This window comes from Lottia gigantea (genome assembly GCF_000327385.1).
Source record: "Lottia gigantea unplaced genomic scaffold LOTGIsca_9, whole genome shotgun sequence".
Classification (NCBI taxonomy): domain Eukaryota; kingdom Metazoa; phylum Mollusca; class Gastropoda; family Lottiidae; genus Lottia; species Lottia gigantea.
This window is the reverse complement of record NW_008710950.1, coordinates 4,509,260-4,525,822: the sequence shown is the minus strand read 5'-3', so window position 1 is coordinate 4,525,822 and position 16,563 is coordinate 4,509,260. Positions and strand designations below refer to the sequence as shown.

Genomic DNA, 16,563 nt, shown 5'->3' with positions numbered 1-16,563 from the left:
ATATGTAAGAAATCCAATATTGTTAAAAAAAAGAGAAGACATCAACATTCACACAAAAAATAAACTTAGGTGAATTTTAATTTATGCTCAACTAAACGTTAATATAATCAACTAAGCATTATATATCAACTAAGCATTATATATCAACTAAGCGTTAATATAATCAACTAAGCATTATATATCAACTAAGCGTTAATATAATCAACTAAGCGTTAATATAATCAACTAAGCATTATATATCAACTAAGCGTTAATATAATCAACTAAGCTTAAATATAATCAACTAAGCATTATATATCAACTAAGCGTTAATATAATCAACTAAGCAATATATATCAACTAAGCGTTAATATAATCAACTAAGCATTATATATCAACTAAGCGTTAATATAATCAACTAAGCGTTAATATAATCAACTAAGCGTTAGAATAATCAACTAAGCGGAATTTGAAAGTATGATATTAGATATCCTGGAAGGGCAGCCATGTCCTGATTCTTAAGAAAGCTAAGATGATAATACAAACTGGATGTTAAAAAAATGGCTATATGTATAAAAAAAAAAAAAACTCATTACCAGCAAATTGATAAAATTTTCTCACAGAAAATGAAATGATAATAAATTGATAAAACAGACAACTATGTGCAACTATCAATGATTATAAGTGTTAATGTACCAGACGTAATGGCATTTTAAAATGAAGAAATTATTGGTGCCCTCCAGGTTATATATAGTTTTACCACTACAAGTTCAGACAGAAAAAAAAAAGAACTTTGTGACAGTCCTTGTATCTCAGCATAAAATAACACCAATCAAAAATATACTTACATAATGGAAAGGTAATAACCCGAAATTAAATACTGTAGAACTCATAGTAGATGTAGCCATTTTGTTCAATGCCGCAAGTACTAACGTATACTTATTGACCGAGATACAGAGAAAAACACGGTAGTATGTTATAAAGAGGTAGAAAATGTTTGTTTGAAGAAAAGGTAGAGTTATGAGAATATATATATAAATCATACTCAGGCATGATATAATACTGACACTTATTACCTCTCACTGTTCAATATACATTGATATATATTATCTACTCTTTATCAGTAACCTAACTCTTCCAAACTCCCAACCTTATCCTAAAGGTAATCCAGCTTAAATCCAAAACCCATCCTAGATCCTAGCATTCTATAGATCTCTATATCACAGGATAAACTCAGAACTTAATCCAGGTAAAATCCAATGCCCATCCCATCTATTTAGCATTCTATGGTAATAACATGCCTTTAAGCATACAATCCATAAAGGGAAAGTCAAAGTATCTAAACTCTAAAAAATGGTTTGAGAAATTGTACAGTGAGATATCTCTCTAGCATCAATTGTTTATATCTTTAATATGCCATTATCACCAGTATCAAATGATACAGATATAATTTCTGTTCATGGTAATAATAGACAATCTATGTACCAATATATCTACTCTGATATAAAAATAAGGATGTTACATGAGAATCAAGGAACCACTATCAGTAATGTTAGATTATTTGCTAATTCTACTAATGAAAGGTGATGGTAAAGAAAGCATTCTAAAATGAAAGGTGTGTAAACAGCACTCTCAAAGTAGCAGTTACATATTAATGCTATGACCAATTGATGCCAAAATGTCAAATGAATCGCCTGTCTACACGATCATACATTTGTTCAAAACATCATCATACATTTGTATGACCGTGTTCAAGCTTGTTTTGGATTTCTGTCTACAATTTCCAACATCATCCAACATTTGTATGATGATGTTTGACCATGTATGACCAATAATGAAGTGTAAATATTATTTTTTGTGGGAAAATAATTCAGTCTGTTGAGTGGTGCTGCTGCATCAGTTATCATTTTAATATTTTAAGGTTCGCCAATGGGTCAGGGACTGGATCCAAAGATCAACATGGGGCTTATTAGGCCTTATTGAGTGAGTTACAGCTAACACACCAGGCCAGCTTCAGAAATTTCTTGCGCATGGATGTAACTTCATTTCACTAATTATTAGCAAAGGTGGGACCATTAATTGCCAAGGAAGATACAGTAATGAGACCTGCAAAATAATTAATTTAGTAACATCATGTACGGTCCAAACTTTTTCTGCGTTGGTTGCCATTTTGAAAGATGGGAAGGCAGTCACATGACGTCTATACGGCAGCTGATTTGTTAAAGATTGATAACTAATTTAAATATTGCCAACATTTGTTGGAAAGATGAAACATGCAGCTAAAAATTTGAACAACGTCATACATGTTTGACCATTTTCAACCTTGTTGGGAAAGCTGTCTACAAGATCAAACATTTGTCCACGAACACGTCGTACAAATGTATGACGATGTTTTGAACAAATGTATGATCGTGTAGACGGGCCTTAATCGTCTTTGGAAAAGAAGTCACTTCAACTTTAGTCGATAATAAACTTATTACAAATTAAAATAGATAAATTTCAAATGGGAACTGTCTGCAATATGATCCAAAAGATTTTTCATCTTCAGTCCATCCATTTACCAATAGGTCAAGACCATCATTTTCTCATTAGAATAAGTTTGGCTTTCACAGTAACATAAGGAATATGACCAAATAAAGTTAAATCAATGCAGAAATCACAAGAAAACATTTTGGTTGTACTATTAATCTGGGCAAAAAAAAAAATTAAAAATTTAAGTCTCTTTTGAATAAAAAACAAGACTCACATATTTTTCTCCACAAGATTTTATTCAAATTTTTTTTCTTAGATTATTGTTGTGGTTTCTTAATATTTGTATTTCCAAAGATTATTACCTATTAAAATTTCTGGACTGTCATTCTTTAAACAATGAAAGTATTTTGAACAGTTCTTTAAACTCGTATTTTACAGCAGATTCCCATCTGCAACTATTATTCTAGACAAACTTATTCAAAGGAAATCATGTTAACTAATATCAGGAGGTATATTAATTATTTTAACACCTAATTATATTATCATCGTTAAGAGATAAATACCTGTAATTTACATACTAATTACATATTCAAATTATCAATTAATTAGTCTTTATCTTTGATCAACTTTCACCTTAACCCTCACCTAACCGCTTTAATCTTCTTATCAGAAATTAATGAAGGTTCAGAAACGGGTCAGTGAAAATAATCTCTTTTTTCATAACACCACATTAACTTAATATCATCTACATGCTTCATTTCCTAATCACTTTCTTTAGATTTACCAGGTTAACTAGAGGTAACAGAACACCTGATACCAACCATAGACTTTACACATTTCTGCCATCATAATGATTATCTGAATATGCTTAGTAAGCTGCAAAATGCTTCAGAGAACTGTGGAATGGAATTTATAAATCACAATTAGACAGGAGAAAAAACAACTGAAAACTAATCCTTGAATAAAAATGCCCTCAAGGGTAGAATAAAGCCAGACATTTTTGGGCCTGCAATAATTGAAACTATAATTAATACTAGTATATAAAACACTGGACATCAATAGAAATAATCTCCTACCCATCAAATTTTTTATTGCAGTTTTCCTTAGTCTGTTTTTCTACAGCCTTTTAAATGCACTTTTCTGACATTTAAGAACATGCAATCAGAACATTTTGAGCTACTAATCAAGTTTCATATTTGATGCTATACACAATTAAACAATATTTCTAAAATGGCTGACAACTATGAAGGAAAAATCTGGAACGAACCACGTTTTAAAAGGATGAAATGAATCATGATAAAATATTATAATTACTGAGAGTCTTTATTATATAATAGCCTCAAGTTTCGCGCTTCATAAATAGTGCAATAAATAAGATTTGTGAATGGAGGCAAATTAATCAGAAGTAAAAGGATCAATCTGTGTAATTGGTCTCTAACAAACGTTACGTTATAATTTACCGTTAAAAATATTGTAAGCTTCACAAGATCTCTTTTCAATTCTATCAACCGTTTCCAGCCAACATGTCACATTACAAGTCAGTGCTTTCAGCCAATCTAACTTTTCTTACACAATGAATGTGTGTGTTTGCATGGGAAATTTCATGATTATAATTCATGGTAATATTTGAGAAATTGACTGAAAATCAATGTCTGGTTAATCTAAAGATTGAAAAGATTTAAGTATAATTATAGCCGTGTTAGATGGCTATTTATAATCATCAATAATCACCAACACAGGGGGTAAACACATCTTCTCATGTCATTTTCCAGTAAATAATTGATGCTTTAAGCTTCCTAAATGATCAACATGATATAATAAAGTCAAAATAAAAAACAGAATTAAAATTTCATAGAATGAAACTCTTGCAATGGCTAAAACAAAACTCAACTTAATTTGATTTGCAATGATCTCATAAACAAGGGCCAAACTTAAATTGAAATGTGTCTTAATTATGTAACAGATGACATAAACTTATAATGACCTGATAAAAGAAGTTCAAAAATAGAAATTATAAAACAATGAACTGTATATGAAATGTGAATATGATTTTGAATTATGAATCAGATGACATTGTTTATATAATGATGAAATAAATGTCCTTGATTTTGACATTACTTACATAACAAATGAGTTATATTATTTCCGTAGCACCAGTAGGAAACTAGGATGAGTGGTAATCAAGTAGATATAGGGCGATAATTAAATTTGTTTGTTTTCTTTCATTCTGTTTGATCAAATTTTTAAAATGATTTTAACTGTTGTCAACTAGATAAGTAGGAATATCAAAGAAGAAAATGATGTAATTTTTTACTATATCAAAGGCTTTATTAAAATCATAGAACATTGACTTACATAGGCACATAATTTGAAACTATGTGCAGAGGAACTATGTACTTCATAATGTGGATACTGTTGACAGTTGAAAATCCCAAAAGAATATGCTTATGTCATTGTTCCACAAATTTTTCTTACTGCATACTTAATGATATTGTCTGTCTTCACAAGCCCAAACTGGTACAAAAACCTAGAACTTAGTTAGAACTCTTATTCAGCCACACACACTGTGCCCATTGGTATGTGAACAAACAATATATAACTCTAATCAAAATGTGAAAACAACAGCATAAGTTCAAATTATTTCTTGAAAGCTAACTTTAAGAAACATCCTGGGGAAAAATACTACATATAGTTGATTTTGTAATATGAATGTTAATTCAGGAAATCTTGTTTAATTAGTCAAACTGGAGGATATTATGACTATTCTAATTCTAAAACTGAATGAATGATACAATTTATTGATAAGAAGTGTGACTAGGGAAGGTGGGTGGTCTGTGGAAAACAATGGATTCATTGTATGAATCCACTAAAACTTGAAACAATTATCTTGTTGTACAATATCTTGTTTTTATTAACATTTATTGTACCTCTATCAAATCAACAATATTAGAAGTGAGAACTCTGAAACTTATTTTATTGCAGCTTAAATTCAATAAATCTTTGAAGAGCTAAAAGCAATGTTTTCACCAAAATGTTAATTTTCCAAGATACTTACATCAATGTGACACAAGAACATAAAGACTTTATAAAATTGTGGTTACATTATTAAATGATTTGTCACCAGATAAAGTTGTGTAGTGTGATATTTAGTCACATTCACTGAGATACAGTAAAACACACAAACCATAGCAGTAACCAAGAAAACAGTTTTACAATATACTTATAGAACTATATCTAACCCTAATTGAACTATAATTGAATAGACAGGATATACATATTATCCTGTAATCCAATCTGTATGGTATGTGACACCAGCATACATCTAATTCTCAATTTGAAAACTTATAAATGTCAGCCAGTCAGCATTATATAATCTCCAACAGTTACATTTTTATAGGAGTTATATTTGAGAGTTTAAACCCAGCATGGTTAATATATCTGAACAATATAATATATCTATGATATTTCTGCTTCAATAATTTGTCTCTTTATGGTCTTCAAATTATACTTCTCTTATTTCAAATATATTCTATAAGCTATGTCAGGCTATTATAATTATATAATTGGCAACAGCTTGCTGGTCATATAACATAATCAAACTTTGATCCATGGAATTCCTCTGTTTAGCAAATATGCAGAAGGGGGAGATCACTTCCTTTTCATTCCAATCTTTATAAAAAAATTATGTCACAAACTATTTGACTACAGCTCATCTCTTGCTGTCATCATGTTTCTGTTTATGAGTTTAAGAACTTGACTTCAGATGTATGATTTTCCACTAAAAACAAAAAAACTTTAAAAAAAACCTCTTGAAAATGACAAATATTTGTAAAACTATGACCTTCAAGAAACTTTCAGTAAAATTTCCTGATAGCAAAATAAATCAATTCCATTCAATTTATAACAAAAAACAAATCATCACGGAATGACCCACATCCGTATTTCTTCGGTCATTGCTACTTAAAAAATAAATCAGTCATAATTGTTGGCATGACAAAAATGTTGATGGAATGTAGTTGACCAGAAAGAAAAGAAATTCCAGGAATGAAATGTAGTGGAATAAGTTTGGTTAATAGATAATTGATGGAATAATAAATAAAAGTAAATACAATGTACCACCTAGGTAGTTAGAAGAATAGATTCCTATTGATTAATATAGATAAAATAATTACCAACTTATCATGGCTAATGAAGCAGAAACAATTAATATAGTTTAATAATAAAACATTTCAACACTAAATACTGTCATCATTGTCACGTTATTACAGCTTATTTATACCTTGTCCACTACTTTCCCTTAGTTTACTTTATCAACTCATAGACTTTTATATTGTTTATTAACATCAGGTTTATCTTATAAATTGTCATTTGTCAAATACAGATTGTTTTATAAATATTCATAAGGACCATGATATGTTAAATGTGGGAAATTTTGCACTGAAAGCAAAGATAATTCTTTGAAGTATTCAAATATTTACTGATATGCCTCAGTTTCAGTTACATACTGTTTGAAATTTAAATTAATTGTAGTTATTCCATGTTTTGGTGTTAGAGCAATATAATACGTTTATATTCTTTTAATATAGTTTAATGTAGTTCTGCACATTTTGTACTATTTAAAGGTTTCAGATCTTTTTTTTCTAAATGAACTTTACTGAAAGTAATGATTTTTGTGCTGGCGATCTACTTTTAGTTTGTTTACCTTTTAAGTCTTGCAGGTTACCAATGTGTATGGGATTGAGTACCATTGACTTTATCAGTCACTGCCCAGCAAGACGACTCCGATTGTCTGCTGACATCAAACAGGAATTAGATTCATTTTTGTGAAGACCCTCCGCCTCCCCAATCTATCCTCAGTATTCTGTTGTTTAAATATTAGTATGTTTGTATGGCAAGGTTTAATATTTTTGTTAAGCCCTAACATATATGTTATTGTTATTATCCTTAATCTGTTTTATTAAGGCTGTTTTTTTTATTAACTAATTTATACAATTTTTTGTCATTTATTATTTCGTCATTTGATATGTGAGAAACAGGCAGGGACCCGAAATTGGAGGAAAATATAAAACACAAGCCTTACCTGTTCCGTGGAACATATATCCAATTCTTCATCTAACATATTGAGATCAAAATCTGAAAAAAAACAAAAAAATCATTTAATGGTTAGCAACGCAGAGATTTAAGTTATTTTTCAACTAAAAAAAAGGAAAAGTCATCTGAAAACACAATTATAGACTGACAAGACCCCAAATCTCATTACAATTTTTTTAAATGTAATTTTACAGTTCTTATATTAGCATAATTCAATTACTGAGCAATAGGTAAACTGTTAAAAGTTTTAAATGAACTCAAATGTGATTTTTATCTTGATTTATAGCAAACTGAGACAATGTAATGAAAAAACACTTTCGATTCTCTCTTACTTCCATTAAAACTTCTACACTTCTGATCTTATCATTATATTTTACAGGATTTCAATTCTTACAACCTATTTCCTTCCTTGACTTGTAATTTCTCTTTTTATATACAGATAAAAAGATAAAAGCTAATAAATGTAGAAACCCCCAAAGATGTTAGAACATTTAAGATATTTTATATGCTAAATGCAAAGAAAAGAACATCTTTGGTGGTAACATTTCATTATCATCAATTTTACATGAAAATCATAGTCTGATGACTGACATCAGTAGAACCTGGACAATATTGAAAACTCACGAATTCTAGAGGAATTTTCTCAGTTCAGGCTCAGTTCACACAAGCAGTTTCTTTTCTTGAAATTTTGTAACCAAGAAGCACAAAAGCTCATATCCATGTTATTCATAAGAACATATTTAATACTATCTTGTACTATATATAATCTTAAGTTGACAATATGTTTAATAGTTTTATAGTTCAATATATGTCAGATAGAAAATCTATCATGAAGACAATTTAGTTTAAAATCTAAAAACAATCATTGATATTTTCCAATATAACACTATTCTATTAAAAAAGATATAAAAAAATAAAACCATAAGGCTGAATTATAGACAAATGAAATAAAACACAAGTAATAAGAGACAGAGCCCTTGGCAGTGTCAATATCAAGTATAGCTGGGTGATTGATTGAATATTCAATGATTTTACCAAATCTATTTAACTGTGAGGTAGTGTATATGGCTAGTATTGATATGAATAGAAACCCAGGGTTTTTTCCGTGTTTGTATCATTACGAGACTGTCTAATCAATCTTGATTACACCAGACTTGTCGACGTTAATAAATTAGAAAGCTTTCAATTGTAATATGATTGTAATGCATATGTTGTTATGGTTATATTGGCTATATATACCCTACAACATGCTGAAGTGATACATGGTTTTCTACAGCTTTCGTCTAATTAATTCTATATCATTAACTTTACAGTCAGACGCCAGCCTCCATTATTCTCCATGTGGTATGCATAAATTATCAACACTAAAGGTTCTAAAAATCCATTACTGCTGAAAATGAAATTTCTTGTTTCAAAAAATGTTTCTTCAAATAAAATGCCATACATTTTCAGCCATTTTTTTAAAACCTAATTATTATATAAGTGTTTAAAAAACCATTTATTTTTTTTTCTTTGGAATTAAATCTACTATGAATCTGTTTCGAGTGTTTTTAGAACCATCAAAACCTGTCACTTTCATTATTCTGTATACTTGCATTTACAACAAAAACACCAAAAACAAATTAGCTTTTAATAAAAGGAAACAGTCCCTATGCTTTGGAAAAAATTTTAAAAAAAGAAAAAAGAAATTAGGGGTCTCAGACACTCCAAACATGTTAAAGTTCAATGACAATCAGAATCAAAGTCAGAATTAATAACAGGTTCCATCACAAACATTACTTGAATTTAAAACAACCTTCTAATTTGTTATGTTATTCATTCAAAAAAACTACATTTTATGTCAACTGAATATTTCAAGTAGATTTACCTATTACATTATACAATGTTCAACTACTATTGAAAACCTATTTGCACTTCAAATAGATAGCTTATAATCTTTATTCTTAAATGTCCTTCAAACTCTTTCAATTTCAATTCAAGCTTTTTTTTTGTTTAAAGAAAGGTAATGTTTGAAAGAAGTGATTATACTCCTTGTTAACAAGTTTCTCTTTTCACCACAAAAAATGTCATGTTTGGCTAGGATGAAAACCACACAAACTGCTTTCTTTATAATCTATTTAAATATGTTTTTACAATGTGTTCAAATTCAAACAATGACATAACTATAGTTTGTGATATAAATAACTAACAAGTAGAGTTATTGTCAGGTATTATAAAAGGAAGATGCTATCTTTTTTATACATGAGTAAAGTTTTAGGATTTGAACATGACACAATTATGAGGCATTGCTTTTACTGCTATTTATCCTAATAGGATATCAGGGATCAAGGTATCAGGTAATTGATATTCTATGATGAACAATCATCAGGGTTAAGCATTTAGTATTACCCTTATGAAAGAGTAAGCCAAGGATTCCTATGCATTGCTCATCCTCTTGGATGATATTTTCTAATGATGTTATTCCCAAGCTGAATCAAGTCTAATATATGTAGTTTTGATTTAAGAAAATTTCATAAAACAAGAATTTTTGTAATTTTCTAGAACACAACTAATATGTTAAATCTAAAACTATAACGAATTCATGGAAACATTTTCTTATCTTAAAATAATTGTTTTTGTCCAATTCTATCATTGAATCTTTAATGTCAAGAACTATATATATATATATATATATGTATATAGACAATGTTGGAGACCATGCTCTATATACACCCAGATATGTATCTATTATCAATAAATATTCTATATAGATGATCTTTATATATATCTAGTAGGGCTGCAACGATTCACCGTTGAATCGATGAACCGCGATTCGAAACTTCTTATCGATGCATTGCTGAAGAAAAGAATAATCGCGATACATCGGCCCGATTCTCATAAATATAATAAACTCCCTTAAATGACTAATAGCACGGAATCCTCCTGCATTTTAGAAATTTTGTCATGTTCAAATGTTAAAAAATTGCTTTTCACATATTAATATGCCAAGTGGAAGATAAATGCATGGGATCTGATATAAACTTTTTCTTTTTCCAACGTAATATGTGTTTGCATAATCATAAAATAATTCCACGAAGCTATATTCGATGGTTTGGTATTTTATTTATTTTTTTGAAGAAATTTGTTAGTCCTTGTGTGTAACAAATGATTAAAAGTGAATTTTGTACTTCTAATCGTACCAAAATAATTTAAACTGTGTTAAAATGTTATTAATTATCAGTTTTCTTTTTCTTTCCCTTTTAATCAAAGAATCGCGATTAATTATCGCAATAAATCGTATCGTTGAATGGGTATCGTTCAGTGTATCGGATCGCCACTTTAGGAATCGTTGCAGCCCTAATATCTAGAGAATTTTTTTTTTTATCAATTCTGTTATCTGAAAAGATCCTAAAGAAAGTGGTTTTCTAAACATTTTATATGTAAGAAAGGACATTGATATCATCAATTTTCACAAAATTTTCTGTTGTTCTTGCAATACAACTAAAACGGAAGCAATTAATGATGTCACTATTGCAAAAGTGACGTCATAAAACAACTAGTTAAAGATGAATTACAAGAACAACAGAAGTCTGACTGAGAACAGGAGCCTTTTTAAAATGTACTTTGTCAAGGGATCTTGTACAAAAACTGTCTATTATACATCTAGATTCTTTTCCCTTGTTAAGCCTTTCATCGGTTGAAAATCAAGTTTCAAATCTAAAGACACAATCTTATCTTACCCCATACTAAATAGGCATGAAAATTCACAGGAAAATGCTTGAAGCTGTTTGAAGTCCAAACATCTATGCAATCTTTAAGTATAGAAAATCAAATTGTCTATTCCATGTCTAATATAATGCAAATATATCACAAAGAAATGAAAAAGAAATAAACAACCTAACTGTGTCAATACACTTATAAAGTTATTCAAAAATTATGACATCTAAAATATGTATGCTATGTTGAAAATGGTTAGAATCTTGCCTACAGCCCAAGATCAAACACTATTCTGCTTTTTATGACTTTTGTGGTTTGTTTATCAAGTTATTCTTTTTTCTTTACAAACAGATAAAATCCAGCAGAACTTAACTTGAAATGACATAATAGGCTCTATAAAAATCCTTGAAAAAAAAGTATCTATTTACTACATTTTTCTATCAAAAGGTGATCCAAGTGCAAATGTTGATGGAAGATGATTTGTTAACTCTGTACCTTCAAAGCAGTTTTATAGCCTTTGTGTAGGAATAAGGTATATTTTGTTAACCATTTCAATTTCTGTCTAATGACTCTGGTAAAACAAAATGACCAGATGACAAAGTTAAATATTTGAAAAACTGCTTATTATCATCTGGATTTAGGTAATATAATAATATGTGATAAAGCTTTCATTATCATTGACAATTATTTTTCACAGGAAGCACTGAAGAAGCTATATTAGTCCTTAGAATATAAACAACGGTAAGAGAAACTATTGAAAATGGTAGTCACACATTACAGTAGAAAGGTATTATTAAATTGTTATTGTTAATGTGGAAGAAAAACAAAGATTAACATGTATCTACTTGTTAGTGGATCAAAGAGTAGTTGTATACCTATCTAAATTGCAACCAATCTCCATATAACCTGACAAAATCATTCAGGTTGATAAATAAATTTGCTGGCAAAGAATAATAATGCACATGCACATTGGCAGCCTACAAATTTACAGATAATTTTTGCCTACTAAAAGCCTTTAGAATAGTTTAATGTGTTATTTGAAATTTGTCAAAAAATTAACATGGTCACTTCCCTTCCCTTAACCTCAACTAATAAATATTTATAACATGTAAAATCTTTAATATAAATATAATCTTTCTATTATTAATCTATTGTTACAAGATAAATTCTCTTTCATATTCTAATAATGTCAATATTTCATCTAAATCTAAACCATTGTGAGGATATGTCAAGGTATCTTTTCTTTCATATTCAACATTGCTGTTGTACTAGCTCAAATTTTACCGATACAGAGCCCCTAACACCATTAAGGAGTAATTGACGGTTGACAATATGAATAAATTGTGTTGACAAAATAGGAGTTTGTATAAGTATTTGAAAATCCTTCAGGTATTTATACTGTTGAATGATTACCTTTACTGGTTTATTGAAAGGTGAAAAGAAATGAAATGTGATTTAGAATTGTGAACAAGTGTTATTGTTCGACTAGGGGACATTAAGGACATTATAGTATTCTTATTATACTGACATATTGCTGGTGAAACCATGGTTGGTCCTTGCTACAAAAACAAATTTCTATTGTTAACTTGTGTCACCCCTGCAGAGAAAGATGTCAGGCAAATATTTTATTATCATTCTTTTCTTCTCACAATCAATCTTCACTGTAGTAGCAGTACTTTTTATTCTGAATTATTCAGGATGAAGATGATATAGGTGAACTCCAATTACAATATTCATGTTACAAATAATTAATTTCTATAACTAGCTGTACATCTTGATGAAGATTTTGTATTCCAAACACATCTTCAGCATGAGCTCTAGTCAATTAGGATGACATTTTTGTATTTTTTCAGTCTTTTCAAATGTATAGTCATTCTACTCCCACAAAAATGATTCATGAAACTCATACAAAATGAGCCCCTGTCAAATCAACTGGACATGTGACTTTTTTCTTTTATGGAAGTTTTCAGACATTCACAGTATCAAATCCACCTATTAGTATTGAGACCTCCATGGTGAATTTCAGGTTATTTACTAAAATAGATATTACAATATTGGAAGGACATGTTTATTCTTTTAGAACACTTAATGCTGCTTTGCACCTGGGTTTGCATTCAATAAGAAATAATATGAAATATTTATTTGAATTTGTGATGTGAAGTTTTTGGTTAAGAAACAGCCTTAACAAGATGTATACAAATTGACAATTTTCAATGTTTATTGGTAAAATACACATTATAAATTATCCCAAGAGTTTCAACTAACATTTCTTTATAAAAAAGTGTAAGATATTTTTAATTCAATATCATTGATGTTACAGACATCCTAGTATAGCAGACAGATATTAGCTGTAGGAAATAATTCATTTAAAAACAATGTAGCTTTAATCAGAGCTGGTACTGGAAAGATAATGTAAGCAAGTCTATCCAAAACCTGCAGATATATTATCTCAGTCCAACACTAGTTTCATTATGCTTATTTAAATCTAATGATAAATTGGAAGTTCCTCTATCTTTATGTTCTGATAAAATTGTACATTAACTTTCTGCATATATCTACATGTCAAATAAAACTAGAATAGTGTAAGATATATAATTTATAACATGGTCTGCTAACTTTAACTCTACATTAAGAAAAATAGTTACATTGTTCTATATTACTTAACAACTAAGACTGTTACAGGTGTAACTAACACTGTAACTGATAAATATAACACTGTTACCTATTTAACAAAACACTTATTTTCACAGAGAATTTGTCTGTGTCCTAAGTAGCTAGTCAAGTTGAGTGGAATATTGGTGTATCTTTAACATGGTCTACAAGATTTATCTATTAAACTATAACTTTAATAATAACACCCTATACATTGTTAACTAACATTGTTCTATTACTTCTGTTACTAATAAAACTAACACTGTTACTAATACAACTAACACTGTTACTAATACAACTAACACTGTTACTAATAAAACTAACACTGTTACTAATACAACTAACACTGTTACTAATAAAACTAACACTGTTACTAATACAACTAACACTGTTACTAATAAAACTAACACTGTTACTAATAAAACTAACACTGTTACTAATACAACTAACACTGTTACTAATAAAACTAACACTGTTACTAATACAACTAACACTGTTACTAATAAAACTAACACTGTTACTAATACAACTAACACTGTTACTAATAAAACTAACACTGTTACTAATACAACTAACACTGTTACTAATAAAACTAACACTGTTATTAATACAACTAACACTGTTACTAATAAAACTAACACTGTTACTAATACAACTAACACTGTTACTAATACAACTAACACTGTTACTAATAAAACTAACACTAATCTTGATACTAAATGTGTCATAATGTAAAAAGTTATCTTGATTTATCTGTGTCACAATAACATTAATAACAACACCAATACTCCAGATAACATCTGAATGTCACAAATTTCTAATGTAATAGATTATAGTATATTATCATAGATTTATATAATTATAGATTTATTTTCAAACAGATTCAACTGTCTAGCTTACCAAAAAGGCACTTTAACCTTATCAAGAAACTTTCAGAAAGAATTTGTCAGAACTAAGTAACAAATTACTGAAAATCTAACTTGAATTCTTAAAGACAATATTGCTAGCATGATACAATGGTTAATCGATGCCTCACAATATATATATACCCTCCCTAGGTCATGTTCACTATGCCTACTTCACAATACCAGGAATTCAGATGAATATGTAAACATATAAAACTTGACACCATCAAGATGCAGCAGAAATTGTCAGAAACTGTTCTTATCTTGTTGACAATGAATTACAATTTATTTTGTAATTTTCTCAAATATGCAATAGAAATATTGGTAGAATCTTCGAAGGTAAAATGTTTCTTCTCATTTTTACCCATATAGTATTCAATAGTACCATAACCCTTGTATCAGATATTGTGACATGATTGGCAATACTCAGCAAGAAAAGACCAAAGCAGGAAAAAAGCCAGAAGAATTATGATCAGAAACGTTTATGTTTTGTAACTATGTATAGTAGTTAGTAAGGCAAAATGAATGGCCCTAGAAAGATCTAGTAGAGATAACAGTTATGGTTCAAAAACTGACATCAAAGAAGCCTTGATGTTTATATTGTTTATTTTCCTGTGGTAGGAACATGATATCAAATTAGTGAATATAGAAATATAAGGAGAGTATTCTGATTAAAAATAATATATGGCCCAGTTAAAGCTGAAGTCTGTGTGGTTTATTTATTTCTCTACATTAAACTGATTTACAAGCCATGTTGATTAAAATGTTCAATTGTGCATTTAATACATGTCTAGATAGTCTAGGTATTTATTACAGAAGCCTTTATCTACCACATCTATATATACATATTACTTTTATTGCTTCATAAAAATTGTCATTTATGTTAAATAGAATGTCAATATTTCAAAAAAACTCAATAAGATAAACTCATAAAATTATGTATAAAAAGTGAATTTTCAAGGAAAGGCTTTGATTTCGTTGTCTAAAAGTTTGGATTTTTATTAACAAAATTGCTAGATAGCCAAAACACAACAAAACAAGCACACAGACATATTGAAAAAATTGAACATTGATGCCTTACAAAAATGAATCATGGATATAAAAAAGATAATTTTTAATTTGATATATTAATTTAATTTCAAATTCAAAAACAATGATTGCAGCACATTCATTCCATACTTTCAAGTACAATAAGCCCTGCATGTAATTTGCTTACTCTTTTATTCTTGTTCACCTTAATCTCTATTATTCCTAAAGAACTGATTAAGAAATAAATACTGCTGACAGGCATAAGGGAATGTGTAGGTTGATGTGTATTTCAGTACTAATCTAAATATGATACAACCTAGGTCTTATATTGTATCAAACCAATACTAAAAATATCATAGTGGTTTACAAGAATATATTGAATAAACAGTCAAATATGTTTATCATTTAGTTTCTACTGAATGCCTTATGTTTAAATAGAAACATAATGTTTCTATGTTTTATTAACTAAAAAATTTTTTTATCTACTCAAAAGCCTATTCTATTCTACAATTCTTACATTTCATTTTCTATTTTGGGAAATTTGGATAGATTTTAGACAGTGGAATGGGTTCATGAATAGTTACATTATCAGGTGTTTAAAACATATTCACTAATAATTGAAGAACTAATAGGTTATAGTAAAGACCAAAGTTGACAAGTTTATCCCAGTGAACAAATATTTAAACATACAGAAATTTAACTGACATGAACAGCAATTTGCTATTAGATGAATTGAAAT

At 28.9% G+C, this 16,563-nt stretch overlaps 1 protein-coding gene across 1 annotated transcript; it reads right to left on the bottom strand.

Annotated features, from left to right (window-relative positions):
- Positions 1 to 6,867: 6,867 nt before the first annotated feature.
- Positions 6,868 to 14,618, bottom strand: LOTGIDRAFT_155960 (hypothetical protein; the record flags this gene model as incomplete). The annotated part of the gene is made up of 3 exons (XM_009068456.1): positions 6,868 to 6,888; positions 7,532 to 7,584; positions 14,117 to 14,618. The coding sequence occupies 3 exons, from the start codon at positions 14,616 to 14,618 to the stop codon at positions 6,868 to 6,870; spliced, it is 576 nt and encodes a 191-aa protein (XP_009066704.1).
- Positions 14,619 to 16,563: the final 1,945 nt, after the last annotated feature.